This window comes from Oenanthe melanoleuca, chromosome 1A, assembly GCF_029582105.1.
Source record: "Oenanthe melanoleuca isolate GR-GAL-2019-014 chromosome 1A, OMel1.0, whole genome shotgun sequence".
NCBI classification, from domain to species: Eukaryota; Metazoa; Chordata; class Aves; order Passeriformes; family Muscicapidae; genus Oenanthe; species Oenanthe melanoleuca.
Window position 1 is genome coordinate 69,451,350 of NC_079334.1, and position 18,481 is coordinate 69,469,830.

General features: G+C 65.6%; 2 protein-coding genes across 2 annotated transcripts in view; one reads left to right on the forward strand and one right to left on the reverse strand.

Moving 5' to 3' along the window:
• Positions 1-13,056, forward strand: part of TNPO3 (transportin 3) — a 14,633-nt gene extending 1,577 nt beyond the window's left edge. The window contains exons 2-18 of the mRNA XM_056482076.1: positions 7-210; positions 1,896-2,042; positions 2,860-2,967; positions 3,512-3,603; positions 4,782-4,921; positions 5,521-5,712; positions 7,434-7,525; positions 8,024-8,100; positions 8,248-8,308; positions 8,692-8,832; positions 9,476-9,592; positions 9,936-10,030; positions 10,457-10,613; positions 11,017-11,184; positions 11,656-11,768; positions 12,234-12,324; positions 12,609-13,056. Coding sequence (XP_056338051.1) covers positions 7-210; positions 1,896-2,042; positions 2,860-2,967; positions 3,512-3,603; positions 4,782-4,921; positions 5,521-5,712; positions 7,434-7,525; positions 8,024-8,100; positions 8,248-8,308; positions 8,692-8,832; positions 9,476-9,592; positions 9,936-10,030; positions 10,457-10,613; positions 11,017-11,184; positions 11,656-11,768; positions 12,234-12,294 — 1,965 coding nt within the window. The 3' untranslated portion in view covers positions 12,295-12,324; positions 12,609-13,056. The remainder of the gene's footprint in view (positions 1-6; positions 211-1,895; positions 2,043-2,859; positions 2,968-3,511; positions 3,604-4,781; positions 4,922-5,520; positions 5,713-7,433; positions 7,526-8,023; positions 8,101-8,247; positions 8,309-8,691; positions 8,833-9,475; positions 9,593-9,935; positions 10,031-10,456; positions 10,614-11,016; positions 11,185-11,655; positions 11,769-12,233; positions 12,325-12,608) is intronic.
• On the reverse strand, positions 13,040-18,227 carry IRF5 (interferon regulatory factor 5). The gene is made up of 10 exons (XM_056482077.1): positions 18,140-18,227; positions 17,663-17,752; positions 16,691-17,028; positions 16,111-16,297; positions 15,819-15,871; positions 15,699-15,729; positions 15,360-15,620; positions 14,397-14,786; positions 13,946-14,064; positions 13,040-13,672 (listed from the first exon to the last, which is right to left on the reverse strand). The coding sequence occupies exons 1-10, from the start codon at positions 18,225-18,227 to the stop codon at positions 13,439-13,441; spliced, it is 1,791 nt and encodes a 596-aa protein (XP_056338052.1). The 3' UTR covers positions 13,040-13,438.
• Between the last annotated feature and the right edge of the window lie 254 nt (positions 18,228-18,481).

The window sequence follows — 18,481 nt, forward strand, 5'->3', positions numbered from 1 at the left end:
CTGCAGCTGCCGTGCTCTGGGCACACCTTGGCCAGGCCCAGCCCAGCCCTGAGCAGCCCCTGTCCCTGCAGGGTGCTCAACTACTGCCGCGTGTTCACCGAGCTGTGCGAGACCTTCCTGGACAAGATCGTGTGCACGCCGGGCCAGGGCCTGGGCGACCTGCGCACGCTGGAGCTGCTGCTCATCTGCGCCGGGCACCCGCAGTACGAGGTGAGGGCTGGGCTGGGCGGGCTCTGGGGGTGACCCTGCAGGGCACTGGGGTGTGTGTGTGACCCTGCAAGGCACTGGGGTGTGTGTGTGACCCTATAGAGCACTGGGGGGTGTGTGTGACCCTATAGAGCACTGGGGTGTGTGTGTGACCCTGCAGGGCACTGGGGCGTGTGTGTGACCCTGCAGGGCATTGGGGCGTGTGTGTGACCCTACAGAGCACTGGGGTGTGTGTGTGACCCTATAGAGCACTGGGGTGTGTGTGTGACCCTGCAGGGCACTGGGGTGTGTGTGTGACCCTATAGAGCGCTGGGGGGTGTTTGTGACCCTATAGAGCACTGGCGGGGGTGTGTGTGACCCTATAGAGCACTGGGGGGTGTGTGTGACCCTGCAGAGCACTGGGGTGTGTGTGTGACCCTATAGACCCTGGCCCCAGCCCCACTCTGGGGCCAGGCACAGGGGGCTGTGCACTGCCCCTGCTGCCCCTGCTGCTGCCCCACAGCCCTGCCCAGTCCCTGGGAGCTGCTGGCTCGGTGGTTCCTGCTCTGCACTGTGGGCAGGGCTCTGCTTTCCCCTTTCCTTCCAGTCTGGGGCTGCCAGAGCAGCTCCAGAGCCCCTGCCAGTGCTTTCCCACCTGTCAGAGTCCAGCTCTCTGGGGTTTTGGGGTTCCTGGGGTTTTGCCCTGTGTGTGACAAATGCTGGTTCACATCAGAGCTGCCACCCACCTGCCTTAGGGGCAAAACTCATCATTGTTCTGGTCTCTCTTTATCCTTTATTTAATTCTTTATCCTTTATTCTTCCCAAACCGTTGATTAAGTGTTGGTAGCTGATCCCTGCCTGTGTGCAGTGGATGGAAGCTGCTGCCTGGCTGGTTTGCCATGGGAGGTGCAGGGCAGCTGAGCTCCAGCAGGCCCCACACTCTCCCTGGGGTCCCTGGGACCCTTCTCCTCCCTTGCCAGGTCTGTTAAACTCAGTTTTCCTTGGCCATGAGCTCATCCTGTGCCATCAGTGCTGACAGGGACGTGGAGCTCTGCAGCTGCTGCTGACCAAATCCACACTCATGGTTTTGTGCAGTAACCACACAATAAATTAAAATCTCCCCACAAAGGGGCTGTGTACAGTTCCAGCCTGGGCCATCAGTGGCACAGGATACTGCAGGAGCTCTGCAGCTGCTGCTGACCAAATCCACACTCGTGGTTTTGTGCAGTAACCACACAATAAATTAAAATCTCCCCACAAAGGGGCTGTGTACAGTTCCAGCCTGGGCCATCAGTGGCACAGGATACTGCAGGAGCTCTGCAGCTGCTGCTGACCAAATCCACACTCGTGGTTTTGTGCAGTAACCACACAATAAATTAAAATCCCCCCACAAAGGGGCTGTGTGCAGTTCCAGCCTGGGCTGCTCCAGAGCCCCAGCCCCTCTCAGGTGGTTCTGGGCTGGGCAGGCCTTGGCTGCCAGGAGCTGGGGCAGCTGTTGAGGGTCACTGGGGGTCCCAAGCCCTTTACTGAGTGACAGGCAGAGGAACTGGGTGGCTCTGGGGGAGCCTGTGTCACCACTGTGTGGCACAGCAGCTCCAGCACAGGTCTGTGCTGCCACCACTGCTGGTGTTTGTCCTTCGGGACCACTGACAGAGAGGGGAGAAAACGTTCTGCTGGTAACAAAATGCTGTAATTTTCTTTCCAAACAGGTGGTGGAAATTTCCTTTAACTTCTGGTACAGACTGGGGGAGCACCTGTACAAGACAGATGACGCTGTGATCCACAGCATCTTCAAAGCCTACATCCAGCGCCTGCTGCACGCGCTGGCACGGCACTGCCAGCTGGACTCTGACCATGTGAGGGGCTCTGGGCAGCCCTGGGGTGTGGGCGACCATCTGGGACAGCCCTGGGTGTGGGTGACACTGTGGGACAGCCCTGGGTGTGGGCGACCATCTGGGACAGCCCTGGGTGTGGGTGACCATCTGGGACAGCCCTGGGGTGTGGGTGACCATCTGGGACAGCCCTGGGTGTGGGTGACACTGTGGGACAGCCCTGGGGTGTGGGTGACACTCTGGGACAGCCCTGGGGTGTGTGTGACACTCTGGGACAGCCCTGGGTGTGGGTGACACTGTGGGACAGCCCTGGGGTGTGTGTGACCCTACAGAGCACTGGGGTGTGTGTGTCCCTATAGAGCACTGGGGTCTGTGTATATGTCCCTATAGAGCACTGGGGTCTGTGTGTGTGACCCTACAGAGCACTGGGGTCTGTGTATGTGTCCCTATAGAGCACTGGGGTGTGTGTTTGTGTCCCTATAGAGCACTGGGGTGTGTGTGTCCATTTGCCAGCTGTGCTGTCCCTGCCTGAGGCAGTTGTGTAGGGTAAGGCTGGCAGAGCTCACCAGCCACTGTAGTTCTCCCATGCAGTCTGGGGTGGTTTATTCCCTCCTCCCTGCTCCCCAGCCCTTCCCTTCCCTGCTGGAGCAGGAACACAGCGTCTGCTCAGGCTGGTGCTGGTTTCCCTGGCACAGCTCCAGTCCCCCCAGCAGGGCAGGGACGCTGGTCTCCTTCCAACAACCCCTGGTGCTGCTCTGGGTGGGGTCTGAGCCCCCTGAGCTGCTCCCTGAGCTGCTCCCTGAGCTGCCCCCTGAGCCCCTGATCTCTCCCCCTCCCCCAGGAGGGAGTCCCCGAGGAGACCGACGACTTCGGCGAGTTCCGCATGCGCGTCTCGGACCTGGTGAAGGACCTCATCTTCCTGGTGGGCTCCGTGGAGTGCTTTGCTCAGGTGGGTCTGCGGGGCTGCAGGGGGCTGAGGGAACTGCCAGGGGGGTCACCCAGCCCTGGCTGGCTTCGGGACTGGAGGGGGTGAGACACATAGGGAGCAGGAGGGGTGGGAGAGCAGCAGGAGATGTGGGACCAGCAGGAGATGTGGGAGCAGCAGCAGCAGGAGGGATGGGAGAGCAGCAGGAGGGGTGGGAGCAGCAGGAGGGGTGGGAGAGCAGGAGCAGCAGGAGGGATGGGAGAGCAGCAGGAGGGATGGGAGAGCAGGAGCAGCAGGAGGGATGGGAGCAGCAGCAGCAGCAGCAGGAGGGATGGGAGCAGCAGCAGGAGGGATGGGAGAGCAGGAGCAGCAGGAGGGGTGGGAGCAGCAGGTTTCTGACTCCTGGTTTTTTGGGAAAGTCACTGTGGTCCCACAGTCAGGCTGGCCTGTGCAATGTCAGGTTTCTGCAGGCCCACCTTTGGGGTGGGAGTTGGGGTTGGGAGGGGTCAGGAGCAGGGCTCTGGGGGTTGGTGATGGGTTGGTGATGGTGGTGACTGTCCCCCTGCAGCTCTACGCCACGCTCAAGGACGGGAACCCGCCCTGGGAGGTGACAGAGGCCGTGCTCTTCATCATGGCCTCCATCGCCAAGAGCGTCGACCAGTGAGTGCTGCCAGGGGCCAGGGGCCAGGGCTGCTCCGTGTGACACAATCACACACCTGTCCCAGGGCTGTTCCTGTCCCTGGCAGTGCCCAGGGCCAGCCTGGACCAGCCTGGGACAGCGGGACGTGTCCCTGCCATGGCAGGGTGGCACTGCAGGGGCTCCGGGGTCCCTTCCCACCCAAACCTTCCCTGGGGGATCCTTCCACATCCAGGTGGAGTTTTCCTAGGTATCTTTAGAGAAGGTTAAGTCACTGAAAGTGTTTCCTCCTGTGTCAGTGACAGTGGAAGCACAGACAGGTGACACCCAGAGTGGAGAGCCCACAGCGAGCCCTGTGTGCTGCCAGCAGTGGGACAGCCCAGCTGGGCTTCCCTGGGCTTGGAATGCTGTCCCTCCTGGCCCTGGGACACTGACCCCATCCCTCTATTCCCTGCCCTTGGAATGCTGTCCCTCCTGGCCCTGGGACACTGACCCCATCCCTCTATTCCCTGCCCTTGGAATGCTGTCCCTCCTGGCCCTGGGACACTGACCCCATCCCTCTGTTCCCTGGGCTTGGAATGCTGTCCTCCTGGCCCTGGGACACTGATTCCATCCCTCTATTTTCTGGGAGGCTGTGATTGCCATCACTGCTCTCCCCAGGACGCTGGTAGCACCATCCCTCCCTTCCTTGTGAGGCTGGGAATCCTCTCCCCGTCCCCTCAGTCCCCTCACGTCACCAGCTCCTGTGTCTGTGTTGAGTTGGCTCCTGCTCGTTTTCCAATGTCTTGTTCCGGGAGCTCTGGGAGCCCATCCCAGCCTCCCACCCCGGAGATAAGGAGCCCCTGGCGGTGCTGGGGCTCTCCCTGGAGGTGCTCAGTGTTCCCTGTCTGCAGGGCCTGTCCTGGTGTGCTCCAGTCCCATTCCAGTTCAGTCCCTGTGGATCCCTGCCTGGCAGTGCTGAGCCCAGCCTGTCCCAGTGTGCTCCCATTCCCAGTCCCATTCCCAGTCCCATTCCCATTCATCCCCTGCGGTCCCCGCCCCCTGACCCCGCCTGCCCCAGTGTTCCCAGTCCCATTCCCAGTCCCGTTCCCAGTCCCATTCCCAGTCCCGTTCCCAGTCCCATTCCCAGTCCCATTCCCAGTCCCGTTCCCAGTCCCGTTCATCCCCTGCGGTCCCCGCCCTGACCCCGCCTGCCCCGCAGGGAGAACAACCCGACGCTGGTGGAGGTGCTGGAGGGCGTGGTGCGGCTGCCCGAGTCGGTGCACACGGCCGTGCGCTACACCAGCATCGAGCTGGTGGGCGAGATGAGCGAGGTGGTGGACAGGAACCCGCAGTTCCTGGGTGAGTCCCTGCCCCGCCTGCTGTGCTGGCTCCTTCCACCCCGGGGGCAAAAGACAAACGGCAAGGGACTCGGGTTTTGTTCAGCAGCAACAAAAATGCACTTTATTGAGTGCCAGTCACTTTATTGTGATAGAGGAGAGGGAGAGAGATAGAGGAGAGAGATAAAGGAGAGAGAGAGAGGTAAAGGAAACAAAGTAAAAGGGGAGGGAGAAAGAGAGAAGGATGGGGAATAGCTGCCAACAGATGGGATGCATCCTCCTGGTCTCCAGCCCATAGACACATCTTCTGTCCGTGGGGAGAAAGAGATCTCAAAAGTCTCTTCAGAAAGTTATTTTTATATCTTTTCCAAAGCGAGTGGCCTGTGGCCAGAAGCTGGGGAGGTTTCTGGGCTGTTGTGTGCACAGGCCTGTTGCTCTGAGGAGCAGGTGTGGAAGCACAGCTCTCAGCTTGTACCTGCAGAACCAGCACCCAGCTCAGGCAGGCCAGGACTCAGCCCAGAGCGAGCGCTGGGGTCCGGGGGTCTCCGATCTTGGATCGTTGTGAGGCAGACCAGGGAAATTTTGGGGTGACCCTGACCCCCCCGACCCCTGTGCCCGCAGACCCCGTGCTGGGCTACCTGATGAAGGGGCTGTGTGACCGGCGGCTGGCGTCGGCCGCGGCCAAGGCCATCCACAACATCTGCTCCGTGTGCCGCGACCACATGGCGCAGCACTTCTCGGGGCTGCTGGAGATCGCCCGCGCCCTCGACTCCTTCGCCCTGTCCCCCGAGGCGGCCGTGGGGCTGCTCAAGGGTGCGTGCTGGGCTGGGGCTGGCGGTGGGCTGGGGTTATCTATGGGGTTATCCTGGGGACTGGGGGGTTATCGGGTCTGGGGGTTATCCCTGGGGTCTGGGGGGTTATCTGCTCAAGGGTGCGTGCTGGGCTGGGGCTGGGGGTGGGCTGGGGTTATCCCTGGGGGCTGGGGGTTATCTGGGGGGTTATCTATGGGAGCTGGGGGTTATCCTGGGGTTATCTGTGGGGTCTGGGGGGTTATCTGCTCAAGGGTGCGTGCTGGGCTGGGGCTGGGGGTGGGCTGGGGTTATCCTGGGGACTGGGGGTTATCCTGGGGTTATCTGTGGGGTCTGGGGGGTTATCTGCTCAAGGGTGCGTGCTGGGCTGGGGCTGGCGGTTATCTGGGGTTATCCCTGGGGTTATCCTGGGGACTGGGGGGTTATCGGGTCTGGGGGCTATCCCTGGGGTCTGGGGGGTTATCTGCTCAAGGGTGTGTGGGCTGGGCTGGGGTTATCCCTGGGGTTATCTGTGGGGTCTGGGGGCTTATCTGCTCAAGGGTACGTGGGCTGGGCTGGGGCTGGGCTGGGGGCTGGGGGTTATCTGGGGGGTTATCTATGGGGTCTGGGGGGTGATCCTGGGGGGGTTATTCCTGGGGTCTGGGGGGTTATCTGTGGGGTCTATGGGGTTACCTGCTCAAGGGTAGGCGTCCCTGCAGTCTGTGGGGTCTGGGAGGTGATCTGTGGGATCTCTGGGGTTATCTGTGGGGTCTATAGGGTTACCTGTGGTTTCTGAGGGGTTATCTGTGGGATCTGGGGAGTTATCCCTGGGATCTGCAGAGGCATCCAGGGCATCTGCCAGGGTGTCCATGGGATCTGTTGGGGTGTCCGTGGGAGTTGCTCCCCAGGGTGCTGAGCCCCATCCTCATGGGGTTTGTCCTGATGTGCCCCAAGTCCATTCCACACGCAGAGCATCCTCAGGAGTTCCCTTGGGGCTGGAGGCAGAAATCAGTCCTGGGTTGGTAACTGTCCCCATCCCTGGGACAGAGCTCAGGGACTGTCCTGGGCTGGATCTGTGGGAAGAACATGAGGGAAGTGCTGAGAGCCAGGCTGGCAGTGGGTCACTGCTCCAGCCAAACTCCTGCTGGACACAGGGGCTGGAAATTTGGGAGTATTGGTCATTTTAGAGAGTTTGGGCTCAAGAATGGAGATTTTTAACTCCAGTTTACACTCAGAGTGTTGGTGTCTCACTGGACTGGGCACCATGAGTCTCTTTAACCACAGCTGGTTTTGGGGATGTGGTTGAGGATTTCCAGTGAGTTCCAGCACTGCTGGAACCTCCACCCCAGAGCCAGGGAGCCTTCCCTGCAGTCCTGTGCTGCCATGGGAGCCAAAACTCCCTTTGTTCCAGGGATCAGCACTGCCCGAGCTGCTCCTCTCCCTGCTGCAGGGTTTGCTCCCCCTCCCTTAGAACGAGCCAGGGAGGTTTTCCCTGGGGTGGTTCCACGGCTGGGAGCCCTGCAGCATTTTCACTGGAGCTTCCCAGCCCAGGTGGTGCTGCTGGGCTGGGACAGGGACACTGGGGACACCAGCTGGCCTCGTGCTGTCCCTCATGGCAGCATCACTCCCTGCTGGGGCTGGGGTGTTTCAGCTCAACCAGAGCCGTGTTCAGCTGCAGGGGAGCCCTCCCAGGTGGGGATGCCATGTCCCTGCAGTGCTGCAGCCCTGTCCCCTGTGTCCCTGCAGGGACAGCGCTGGTGCTGGCCCGGCTGCCCCTGGACAAGATCTCGGAGTGCCTGAGCGAGCTCTGCGCCGTGCAGGTGCTGGCGCTCAAGAAGGTGAGCCTGGCTGGGACACTGGGGACACTGGGACACTGGGGACATGGCCAGGCCCCAGCCCTGCTGCAGCACTGTGTCCTCGGAGCCAGAGGAGTATCCTAGAGCAGAGGGATTGTTTGGGTTGGAGAATCCCTGGAGCCCCTTGAGTCCGTCCCCAGCACTGCCAGGGCCACCATTGCCCGTGTCCCCAGGTGCCACATCCACAGGGCTTTTCAGTGCAGGGATGGGCACTCCACCCCTGCCTGGCAGCCGTGCCAGGGCCAGGAAGAGGTTCCCCAGTATCCACCTGAGCCTGCCCTGTCACAGCCTGAGGCTGTTCCTCTCATGCTGTCACTGGTTCCGTGGGGACAGAGCCCAGGGCACGTCCAGGTCTGAGCCCTTCCCCAGGTCCCACCTGAGGAGCTGCTGCTGCTGCTGGGGTTGGTGTCCAGGCAGTGCCTTCCTGGGCTCAGGGCTACCTGAAATCCTGAAATCCTGTCCCTTTCCCTCACTTTCCAGCTGCTGTCCCAGGAGCCGAGCAATGGCCTCTCCTCAGACCCCACAGTGCCCCTGGATCGACTCGCCGTCATCTTCAGGTGAGGGAGGAGCTGCTCCCAGAGCCTCAGTCTGCAGTGCTCCTTCTCCCAGCCCTTGGCAGTGGGCTGGGGGTCTCTGCTTCCCCACAGCTCCAGCCGTGTTCTTGGCTTTGACCCCAAACCCCCAACCCTTGGCTGTTCCCACAGACACACCAACCCCATTGTCGAGAACGGCCAGGTCCACCCGTGCCAAAAAGTCATTCAGGAGGTGCGTGGGAGAGGGCTGGCATGTGGGGAGAGGGTTCTGCTGGGTTTGGGGTGGGGGTTTCCAGCTGTGGGGTACCTGAGGTGTTGTACAGAGTCCCAGTCCCTGTGTCTGCGCAGGGCTGCACGGGGGGAGCTGTGAGCACCCTCCTGTCCCTCCTGCAGGGATTGGGGTGTGGAGGGGGAGGTTTGAGGCTGCAGCCCTCGGGAAGGGGCCCTGGCTCCGGGATGTCCCAGGAGTTTGATTCCCTGCCCGTGTCCCCTTTGCCACTGGGGGGATGAACAGCTCTAATAAAGCTTTATTCCCTCAGTGCCATCCCCAGTGGGGGCTGGCAGGGGCTGGGTGTGCCTGAGGGTGGGCTGTGATCCTCACACGTGTCCCTGCAGATCTGGCCGGTGCTGTCGGAGACCCTGAACAAGCACAGTGCCGACAACCGCATCGTGGAGCGCTGCTGCCGCTGCCTGCGCTTCGCCGTGCGCTGCGTGGGCAAGGGCTCGGCCGCGCTGCTGCAGCCCCTGGTCACGCAGGTGGGGCTGGGGACACTGCTGGGGATGGGGGGACACTGCAGGGACACTGCAGGGACACTGCTGGGGGGCTGGGACACTGCAAGGGCTCGGCCGCGCTGCTGCAGCCCCTGGTCACGCAGGTGGGGCTGGGGACACTGCTGGGACACTGCTGGGACAGTGCTGGGGGGCTGGGACACTGCTGGGGATGGGGGACACTGCTGGGGAACAGGGGGACACTGCAGGGACACTGTTGGGACAGTGCTAGGACAGTGCTGGGGGGCTGGGACACTGCTGGGACACTGCTGGGGGGCTGGGACACTGCTGGGACAGTGCTGGGGGGCTGGGACACTGCTGGGACACTGCTGGGGGGCCGGGACACTGCTGGGACAGTGCTGGGGCTCAGGAACTGGCTCAGGTCGCAGGGTGGCTGTGGGCACTGGGAGGTGCTGCAGTGGATCCTGGCAGTCTGGGGAATTCCACATAAACCCCTGGGGAGGAGAGAGGCTTTGGGAGAGCTGGGGGCTGCTGGGAGGTGGTGGAGCCCCGTGTGTCTGTGTGTCTGTCTGTCTGTGTCTGTGTGTCCCTGCCCACGGGGATGGGCTGGCAGCTGGCACAGGGGGCTCTGGGGTCAGGGCACACCCGTGCAGCATCCCTGTCTCCCCAGATGGTGAATGTGTACCGGGAACACCAGCACTCCTGCTTCCTCTACCTGGGCAGCATCCTGGTGGACGAGTACGGCATGGAGGAGGGCTGCAGGCAGGGCCTGCTGGACATGCTGCAGGTGGGGCCCTGCCCGGGGCTCAGCATCCCCTGGGCTGGGCAGTGCTCACAGGGCCACCCCGCCCTGTCCCCGTGCCACGTCCCTCCAGGGCTGGGACTGCAGCCCTGTCCAGGAGGAGGGTTCCCCAGTGTCCAGTCTGTGCAGAATCCCAAACTGGTTTGGGTGTTGGGTGAGAAGGGACCTTGGAGCCTGTCCGTGGGCAGGGACACCCGCCACGGCCCCAGGCTGTCCCCAGCCCCCTCCAGCCCGTCCTTGGACACTTGCAGGGTGTGACACTGTTCCTGCAGGGCAGGGCAGCTGAGCAGTGCTCCTGTTGCTGATGGATGATCCCTGTTGTCCCCAGGCTCTCTGCATCCCCACCTTCCAGCTCCTGGAGCAGCCCAACGGCCTGCAGAACCACCCGGACACCGTGGACGACCTGTTCCGCCTGGCAGCCAGGTGCCACCTGCTCCTGCCTGTCACAGCCCGTCACAGCCATGTCCCATGGCCTGTCACAGCCCTGTCACAGCCATGTCACAGCCTGTCCCTGCCCTGTCACAGCCCTGCCACAGCCATGTCCCCTGCCCTGTCCCCTGCTGTGCCCCCCGACACCCCTGTCCCCAGCCCTGTCCCAGCCCTGTCACAGCCCTGTCCCTTCCCTGCCCCCTGACCCATGTCCCCTGCCGTGCCCCCCTGTCCCTGCCTGCCCCCTGACCTGTGTCCCTGCCCTGTCCCTTCCCTGCCCCCTGACCCCCTGTCCCTTCCCTGCCCCCTGACCCCCTGTCCCTTCCTGCCCCCTGACCCGTGTCCCGTCCCTTCCCTGCCCCCTGACCTGTGTCCCAGCCCTGTCCCTGCCTGCCCCCTGACCCCCGTGTGTCCCCGCAGGTTCATCCAGCGCAGCCCGGTGACGCTGCTGCGCAGCCAGGTGATGATCCCCATCCTGCAGTGGGCCACCGCCGCCACCACGCTGGACCACCGCGACGCCAACTGCAGCGTCATGAAGTTCCTGCGCGACCTCGTGCACACCGGGCTGGCCAACGACGTGGGTGGCACGTGGGGACATCCCGGGGTCACCGGGGGAGGGACCCGCAGCCCCAGTGCCACCCTGCAGTGCCACGGCAGGGCCACCTCCCGCTGCCCCATCAGCCCCGTCACCCTCACCAGCCCCGTCCTGCTGTCCCCACCAGCCACCCTGCTGTCCCCTCTGCTGCTGACAGAAGCTCTGGGAGCCGCCTGCAGAGCAAGGAGCTCCTCCCTGTCCCCGGGATTGGGGTGTCCCTGTCCCCAGGATCAGTGTGTCCCTGTCCCCAAGATCAGTGTGTCCCTGTCCCCAAGATCAGTGTGTCCCTGTCCCCAGGATTGGTGTGCCCCTGTCCCTGGAACTGGGGTGTCCCTGTCCCCGGAATTGGGGTGTCCCTGGCCAGCCCCTGTCCTTGCTCCCGCAGCACGAGGAGGACTTTGAGGTGCGGAAGGAGCTCATCAACCAGGTGATGGCGCAGCTGGGGCAGCAGCTGGTGAACCAGCTCCTGCAGACCTGCTGCTTCTGCCTCCCGCCCTACACCCTGCCCGACGTCGCCGAGGTGCTCTGGGAGATCATGCAGATCGACCGCCCGGTGAGGGCAGGGGGACACCGAGGGGACAGGAGGGACACCAGGGGGGACACCCAGGGGGACAGGAGGGACACCAGGGGGGATACCAGGGGTACAGGGGGGACACCAGAGGGGCAGGAGGGACACTAGGGGGACAGGGGGGACACCAGGGGACAGGAGGGAGCCCCAGGGAGATGGGAAGAGACCCCTAGGGGGACAGAGGGACCCCCAGAGGGACAGGAGGGACACCAGGGGGACGGGAAGGGAACCCCAGAGGGAGGGGGGAGCCCCAGGGGGGGACACCCAGGGAGATGGGAAGGGACCCCTAGGGGGACAGAGGGACCCCCAGAGGGAGGGGGGGGACACCAGGGGCACAGGAGGGAGCCCAGAGTGAGGGAGGGACAGACCCCTGGGACCCCCGAGCTGTGCCGAGGCGCCCCGGCCGAGCCGGGCTCCCCGTTCGAGGTTCGAGTTCCTCCCTGCCCCCGGGCACAGACGTTCTGCCGCTGGCTGGAGAGCTCCCTGAAGGGGCTGCCAAAGGAAACCACGGGCGGAGCCATCCAGGTGACACACAAACAGCTCACCGACTTCCACAAGCAGGTCACCAGGTGAGTGCAGCGGGTCCCCCCTTGGGGCTGCCCGTGCTGCTGGGCTGTGCCCTGTGCCCTGTGCCCTGTGCCTGCCCAGAGCCCCGGGGCTTTGGTCACCCGACGAGTTTCTCTGGGTTTTTCTGCCTGCCCCAGCCACCTGCTCATCCCTGAGTCACTGCTCCAGCTGCCAGCCCTGCCCGGGCCTGTCCCTTCCAGGGCCACCAGCTGTTTGGGGAACATCACTGCCTGTGCCTGCTCCTTCTCATCCCTGCACAAATCCCGGGGGCCAGGTGTCCCCAGCCCCCCGTGGTGGCACACAGCTCTCCTCCCTGGCCAGTCCGGGGCTGCCACCTCCTCCTGCCCTGGCATTGTCCCTTTGTCTCTGCCAGCACCTTGGGGCCCAGCCCCCACCCCCAGCAGGACACCTTCCCTGCGTCCCGAACGTCCCCTGATGTCCCCCCGGTGTCCCCCCTTGTGTTGCAGTGCTGAGGAATGTAAACAAGTCTGCTGGGCTCTGAGGGACTTCACCCGCCTGTTCCGATAGCTCCGGCTCCTCGCGGCTCCTGTCTCCCAGGTAAGGGCGTGGCCCGGGGCTGCCCCGCCCCTCGGGACACGGGGACATGGGGACACGGGGACATGGGGACACGGGGACATGGGGACACGGGGCTGAGCTCCGGGCTGCCCCTGCCCTGGGGACACGGGGACACGGGGACACGGGGCTGAGCTCCGGGCTGCCCCCACCCCTCGGGACACGGGACATGGGGACACGGGGACACGGGGCTCAGGCCTCGGGCTCCCCCCGCCCCTCAGGACACGGGGACACGGGGCTGAGCTCCCTCCTCCTCCTCCTCCTGCCAGGAATGTCTTTAAGGAGAAGACAGGAAACAGCAACCCAAGAATGTGTCCCACAATCAGCCGAGGGCTCTGCCCGCTCCAGCGCGTCCCGGAGCCCGGGAGGAGGGCGTGGTGACCCCGCCCTGCCCGGTGGTCACTCGGGGCTCGGCCACGCCTCGAGCACCGCCCGACCCCGACTGCAGAGCCACAGGAGCCACACGGGTCCATCGGATTCGCCCGGCAGCAAAAGAAAGAGACAAAACTCTCTGTGACATGGAGACAAAAAAAAAAAAAAAAAAAAGAAGGAAAAGAAACAAACAAAAAGCAAACAGTACAAATTGTTTAGGAAGATGGGGGGTCAGTGTGGGGGTCGTGGGGCGCTGCCCCCCTGAGCCCACCGTGGCCTGCCTGCTGCCGACTCCCCGAGACGACACGGGCCAGACGGACTCTGCAAATAGAGATTTATATTTTATTTTGTTCTGCTTTTTTTAGTTTGTTTTCTTGTTTGTTTTTTTTTTCTTTTTTTCCTCTTTGGGTTTGGTTTGGTTTGGCTCTGGGGCGGAGGCGTGGCTCGAGTGCGGGCAGGGCGGGCGGGCGCATGCGGTTCCCTCCGGGGGTGTGTAGCCATCTCGAGAACAATAAAAACAACAAAAAACTGAAAAAATAAATTAAACCTCCCCAGGTCCCTCTGGTTCTTCTCTCAGGGCTGGGGCTGCTTTGTGCCTCCCCAGGCCTGGGCACCCCCAGCCCCTGTTTTCTGGGATGGGTGGCCCGGGCCCCACCAGCCGAGATGGCCACGGAGCGACTCGCCCGGGGGGCAGTGCCAGGGCTGTCCCCGTGTCCCCATGTCACTGTCAGTGGGGCAGGGGGCCGGGGGGCAGCCCCCAGGGTCCTGCCGCGGGGCCGGGCGGGGGCTGCGCCGGCGGCAGCCGCTGGTGGCTCTGCCAGAGCTGGTGCAGCTCCTTGAACTGCTCCACCATCCTGTCCTTGAGGTCGGGGTGCGAGATCTGCAGCGGGATGCTGTCGGCCGACCAGGACAGCTCCCCGGAGAACATCTCCAGCAGCAGCCGGGCGGCCACCGGCACCACCTGCGGGGCGGGGCGGGGTCACGGGCGGGGACACGGGCTGGGATCCCCCGTGTCACCACAGGCAGTGACACCGGGCAGGGACACGGGCTGGGATCCCCCGTGTCACCACGGGTGGGGTCACGGGCGGGGACACGGGCGGGGACACGGGCTGGGACCCCCCGTGTCACCGCGGGTGGAGTCACGGGCGGGGACACTGGGGAGGGACCCCCCCGTGTCACCACGGGCTGGGACACGGGCTGGGACCCCCCGTGTCCCCGCGGGGCCGGCCCTCACCTGCACCGTGATCAGCTTCTTCTCCTTGGGCTTCTGGTCCGGCCACTCCTCTCCGAAGCAGAGGAAGATCTCGAAGGGGGGCGGGGTGGGGGTCTGCCCCTTCTGGAACTGGATGAGGCCTGTGGGGCCCGAGGCCGAGCTGAGGGACAGGACAGGGCCCCGGGCCCGTGGGGGCCACCACTTCCCACCCACGGCACCCGAGGGCAACTCCAAGAGCAGCTGGTGACCCCATCCCAGCTCCATCCCCCATCCCACCCCGTGCCCATGTGCCACCTGCTGTCCCCCATCCCACCTGGTGTCCCCCCATCCCACCTGCTGTCCCCCATCCCACCTGGTGTCCCCACTACACCTTTGTCCCCCCCACGCCAGCAGGTGCCCCTGTGCCACCCCCTGACCTCTCCATCCCACTCCGTTGCCCTCAAGGGCCCCGGGCCACCCCCTGCCCTCTGACCGTTGAGGAAGCCCTCGAGGCTGAAGAGCTTGGTCCTTGTCTCCCTCTGGATGGGGTTGGGGCCGGGCTGGGGGGCGGCACAGGGCCCTGTCCAGAAGACCTTGCACTGGCAGAGGCGCAGGGCGAAGAGATCCTGGCCCTGGAGCTCCAGGATGAGCCCTCGGTCCAGCACGTCCAGCAGCTGGTGGGTGTAGAAGCGCTGCTTCTCGTTGGGAATGGCGTCGGGAGAGGGGAAGGGCACCTGCTCCAGCGTCAGGGGCCCGAAGAGCTCCTCCTGCTCCCGCGTGGGCTCCAGGCTGCTGTGGAACAGCCGGCAGCCGTGCGGGTTGCTGACGGTCAGGGCGCTCACCTGCCGGCCCCGGTACTGGAACTTCAGCTCCAGGTCGGTCACTGCGGAGGGCACGGGGTCAGCGGGCCAGGGAGCTCCCAGGGCTGCTGCAGCTGGCCACGCCAGACAGACAGACAGCCCTGGCCACCCCAGACAGACAGACCTGGCCACCCCAGGCAGAAAGACAGCCCTGGCCACTCCAGACAGACAGACAGCCCATGGCCACCCCAGACAGACAGCCCTGGCCACCCCAGGCAGACAGACAGCCCTGGCCACTCCAGACAGACAGACATCCCTGGCCACTCCAGACAGACAGACAGCCCATGGCCACCCCAGACAGCCAGCCCTGGCCACCCCAGACAGACAGACAGCCCTGGCCACCCCAGACAGCCCTGGCCACCCCAGACAGACAGACAGCCCTGGCCACCCCAATCCATCCCACAGCCACCCTGTACCACAATCCAGCCCCCCCAATCCACCCACCCGTGGCCACCCTCACCCAGCGACCCTGTGGCCACTCCCACTAATCCCACGGCCACTCCCGTGGCCACCTGTGTCCCACCCCCCATGCCCCCCCATGCCCCCCATGCCCCCCATGCCCCCCATGCCCCCCATGCGCCCCCAGCCCCGCTCACGTGGCAGCATGTGGGGGCTGACGAGCAGGTCGGGGATCAGGTGCTCCGTCGGTGCCACCGGGCAGGTGGCCGAGGGTCCCGGGGGGCCCAGGGGGGGCCCCGTCTCGGCGAGGGCAGTGGGGAGCAGCTCGGGGGTCCCATGGGTGCCCCCCGCCTCCCCCGGGAGCAGAGCCGGGGGGGGAGGCACAAAGGGCACAAAGGGGGGGGGCTCCTCCTTGGGCCAGGGATAGGGGGGCAGCAGGTCCCCCCCGTGCTGCGTGTCTGGAGCAGAGAGGGGGGTCAGAGGGCACAGCCCAGCCCCCCCCCAAGGCCCCGCCCCACCCCGAGCCCCCCACTCACCATCGATGCTCAGGGATGTCATCTTCTGCAGCTGCAGGGCAGAGGGGGCGTCACTGGGACCCCTGGCCCTCGAGGTGTCCCCGGTTTGGGGGTCCCCCCGCCCCGAGCCCCCCCAGATACCTGGCTGACATCTTCCTCCCCGCTGCAGCCATAGTCATCCTCGTCCCCCCCGTCTGCAAGGGAGAGAGGGCTGCGGGACGCAGAGGGAACTGGGGGTGCTGGGGGATACTGGGGGGGGCACTGGGGGGTGGGTCCCTTGTGGGGGGCAGGTCTCTGGGGGCGCTGGGTCCTTGTAGGGTGGGGGGGGCTGGGACCTCACGGGGTGCTGGAGCTTTGTGGGTGTGGGGACTTGTAGGACGCCAGGTCCTTGTGGGGTGCAGGGGTTTCGGGGGCCCTCAGAGCCCCCCCGTACCTGCGGCCCCGGGGGGCTCCTCGCAGAGCTCGTAGATGCGGAAGGGCTGCGCCGGGGACCCGCGGGGCCCGTCCAGCAGCAGCCGGAACTCGCGGCTCTTGTTGAGGGCGCAGCGCAGCGTGGCCTTCCAGCGGGGGGGGTCCGGGGGGTCCCCGGCCCGGAACCGGCCCGTCTCCTGCGCCCACGCCTGAGCGGGGCGGGGGTCAGCGCCCGGCGCCCCCGGCCTGGCGTCCCGCCGTCCATCGTCCCCCGACACCGCCTCCCCTGTCCCCCAACATCCCCCGACACCGCCCGTCCCCTGTCCCCCAACATCCCCCGACACCGCCCGTCCCCTGTCCCCCACCATCCTCGTCACCCCCACCGTGTCACTCCTGTCCCTTGTCCCCCACACCCCCATTGTCACCATGTTCCCACCTGCCTCACCTGCCCTCACCTGCCGCCCCCGTTCCATTTGCCCCTATCCCTCTGTCCCCACGCCGTGTCCCCCTTGTCACCCCATCACCCGTCGCCTCCACCCCACGTCCCCACTGTCCCCACTGTCCCCACTGTCCGTGCCCCCCCCCCGCGCCCGCGGTGTCACCTTGAAGATGGTGTCGTGCTCCTGGGGTCCCGGGGGGTTCCTGGTGGCGTGTCCCCAGGGGATGACGAAGCGGCGGCGCTCGGGGTCGAGCCAGTGGAGCCCCGGGAAGCGGCGGCTGCTCACCTGGGCCACCAGCCAGGGCTTGAGGCGCACCCGCCGGGGGGGGGGGGGTCCATGGCCTGGGGACACCGGCGGCACTCGTGACCCCGGGGCCCGAAAGAGGAACCGGGCCGGGCCGGGATCCCCCCGCGAGGTTCCGCTTTCGGGGGGCGGGCGAGGCCCCCCAGCTCCGTCTCCAGCGTGGGCGCGGGGGCGGCACCGCGGCCCGAAAGCAGAAGCTGCGGTGGGTTCGGGGAAAGAAAACGAGCTGAGAAAGGAGGGGACAGAGGGACAGGAGGGACAAGGGGACACGAGGGATGGGGGCGAGAGTGGGATGTGAGCGGGACAGGGGACAGAGGGACATTAGGGACAAGGGGAGGACACACGGGACAGGGGACACACGAGGGATGGGGCCACATGTAGCGACAGGGGGGACACGGTGAGGACACGAGGACGTGGAGGGACGTGGGAAACGTGAGCCAGGGGACACGGGGAAGGGAGGAGGGACACAGGGGTGACAGGAGGAGACGGGACATGGGATGGGGAGGACACGGCCACAGGATGAGGGGGGACGGGGACAGAGACACAGAGGGTGACACACGAGGGATGGGGGGACACGGGGACACACGGGGGACACGCGAAGTCCCGACCATGGTCCGTGTGCAGTGACAGAAACCCGAGGGGACAGCAGAGCAGCCCGGGGGTCCCCGCCCGTGTCGCGCGGCGTGTCCGGGCAGCCGGTCACTCCCCCGCACGGCCGGGCCGCTGTCCCCGCGTGTCCCCGAGGCTCTTCCCGGCCAGCTCAGCATCGCCCCGCCACGCCGCCCCCTCCTCACGGCCCCCCGCGCCCCCCGGGATCGGCCCCGCTCTCACCTGCGCTCGGGCCGGGGCCGCGCCCGGAGCTTCCGCACGCGGGGCCGGGCGTGGGCGTGGGGCGAGACCGCGGCACCGCCCCGGGGCGGCCTCACCTGGCCGTGGGCCGGCCCCGCGTCCCCGCGGGACACCCACCTCCTGTCACCCCCCCGTGTCCCCGAGTGTCACCCCCCCGTGTCCCCGCGGGACACCCAACTCGTGTCATCCCCCGTGTCCCTGCAGGCCCCCCACACCTCGTGTCACCCCCCCTCCCGGTGTCCCGGTGGGACACCCCCACCTCGTGTCACTCCTTTCGTGTCCCCCCCGCCCCACGTGGCCCCCAGGTGTCCCCCCCGTGTCCCCCCCTCCCTGTCCCCCTGGGTTCTCCCCGTGTCCCCACCCTCGTGTCCCCTCTCGGACCCCGCCCATCTCCCCGGCTGTCACCCCGCGCTGCTGGCGGGCCCTTCATTAACATATAATTTGCATACATTTGCATACATAGCTCCCATTTCCCGCTCACGTGACCCGCGGGGATCCCCGGGTGGGCGGTGACACTGGAGGGGCCCTGCAGCCTTTGATTGGCCATAAGCGCTGTCAATCATCCGTGGGCGCGCCCGCACTCCCGCCCACCAGGCCCCGCCCCCAGCGCGGTCCCTCCCCTTTCTGGGCGGCTGTCAGTCAACGAGGGGGCGTGACCATATCGTGGTGGGCGTGACCAAAAGCGATATTAATAGAGCTGGAAGGGGCGGGGCCTGTCCCGGGGCGGGGCTCCCCGTGGCGGGGGCGGGGCCTGTCCCGGGGGCGGGGCTCCTCCATGGCGCCGGGCGCCCCCCGCCGCAC